This window comes from Etheostoma cragini, unplaced genomic scaffold (assembly GCF_013103735.1).
Source record: "Etheostoma cragini isolate CJK2018 unplaced genomic scaffold, CSU_Ecrag_1.0 ScbMSFa_328, whole genome shotgun sequence".
Taxonomy (NCBI): Eukaryota; Metazoa; Chordata; class Actinopteri; order Perciformes; family Percidae; genus Etheostoma; species Etheostoma cragini.
The window spans coordinates 1-2,031 of NW_023267531.1; the positions used below are offsets into that span (position 1 = coordinate 1).

Sequence of the window (2,031 nt, forward strand, 5' to 3'; positions counted from 1 at the left end):
TCTATACACGCTAAAAGTAGTGATTATTTACATGGAGTCTGGTGGAGATATGCTGCTCTATACACACTAAAAGTAGTCTTCGTCTCTGGAGACATCCCTAAATATAACAATGATGTCCTCCGTCTCTTTGTCCCTGCAGACATCCCTGAACCTGTGGACCCTCAGATCTGTCAGGCCATGTGCGCCATCATGAAGCTTTCCTTTGAAGAAGAGTACCGGCGCGCCATGAACGAACTAGGTCGGTGAGACCACCGTTCCCGGTCCCCCCCCACAATCCGGGACTTGGTTCAACATACCATAATAGAACTTTTTAATTTCTTTTTTTCGACATGCTATACTAAAACTTAAAAAAAAAAAAAAATTGTTCACAGACTATATTAATATTCTTTATTTTATTTTAAATATTATTATTTTTTGACATACTATAATCAGTCATAACTACAATCTGGGACATGACTAAAATATACTATAATGAGAATTTTAATTTAAATTTTTTCGACATACTATATCAGGACTTTTTATTTTAATTTTTTCCACAAACAAAATTTTATTTTTATTTAATTATGTTGTTGTTGACATACTGTTCTGTGAAGTGTATTTGTTGTGTATGTATTGTATATATTTGTTTACATATGTTTTGTGTGTGCAGGCGGGCTGCAGGTGGTGTGTATTAATATATGTGTGTGTGTGTGTGCGTGTGTGTGTGTGTGTGTGTGTGTGTGTGTGTGTGTGTAGGCGGGCTGCAGGTGGTGGCCGACCTCCTCCACCTGGACCAGGACATGTACGGCGCGCTGAGCGACCCCATCAACCTGGCGCTGCGCCGCTACGCCGGCATGGCCGTCACCAACCTCACCTTCGGAGACGTCGCCAACAAGGTCTCCATAGCAACCACACAGCAACCACACAGAAACCACACTCCAATATAACATGCTATACTTTGACTTTTTTATTTTTTTGACATACTATGACTTTTTTACTTTTCAACATACTATTCTATGACTTTTTGTATTTTTCGACATAATTTACTATGACTTTTTTAATTTTTTTGACATACTATACTATATGACTTTTTGTATTTTTCGACATACTATACTATGACTTTTTGTATTTTTTTGACATACTATACTATGACTTTTTGTATTTTTTTGACATACTATACTATGACTTTTTGTATTTTTTCGACATACTATGCTATGACTTTTATATTTTTCGACATACTATACTATGACTTTTTGTATTTTTCGACATACTATACTATGACTTTTAATTTTTTTGACATACTATACTATGACTTTTTTTACTTTTTTCGACATGCTATACTAAGACTTTTTGTATTTTTTGACATACTATACTATGACTTTTAATTTTTTTGACATACTATACTATGACTTTTAATTTTTTCGACATACTATACTATGACTTTTATATTTTTCGACATACTATACTATGACTTTTTGTATTTTTCGACATACTATACTATGACTTTTAATTTTTTTGACATACTATACTATGACTTTTTTTACTTTTTTCGACATGCTATACTAAGACTTTTTGTATTTTTTGACATACTATACTATGACTTTAAATTTTTTTGACATACTATACTATGACTTTTAATTTTTTCGACATACTATACTATGACTTTTAATTTTTTTGACATACTATACTATGACTTTTTGTATTTTTCGACATACTATACTACGACTTTTTGTATTTTTTTGACATACTATACTATGACTTATTGTATTTTTTCGACATACTATACTATGACTTTTATATTTTTCGACATACTATACTATGACTTTTTTTACTTATTTCGACATGCTATACTAAGACTTTTTGTATTTTTTGACATACTAGACTATGACTTTTTGTATTTTTTCGACATACTATACTATGACTTTTTGTATTTTTCGACATACTCTACTATAACTTTTATATTTTTCGACATATTATACATTGACTTTTTTACTTTTCGACATACTATTCTATGACTTTTTGTATTTTTTCGACATACTATACTATGACTTT

General features: G+C 31.3%; 1 protein-coding gene across 1 annotated transcript; it reads left to right on the forward strand.

Annotated features, from left to right (window-relative positions):
• Positions 1-139: 139 nt before the first annotated feature.
• Positions 140-926, forward strand: LOC117940784 (adenomatous polyposis coli protein 2-like; the record flags this gene model as incomplete). The annotated part of the gene is made up of 2 exons (XM_034865939.1): positions 140-238; positions 736-926. Coding segments are annotated over 2 exons (290 nt in total), but the record flags the coding sequence as incomplete, so codon positions are not given.
• Between the last annotated feature and the right edge of the window lie 1,105 nt (positions 927-2,031).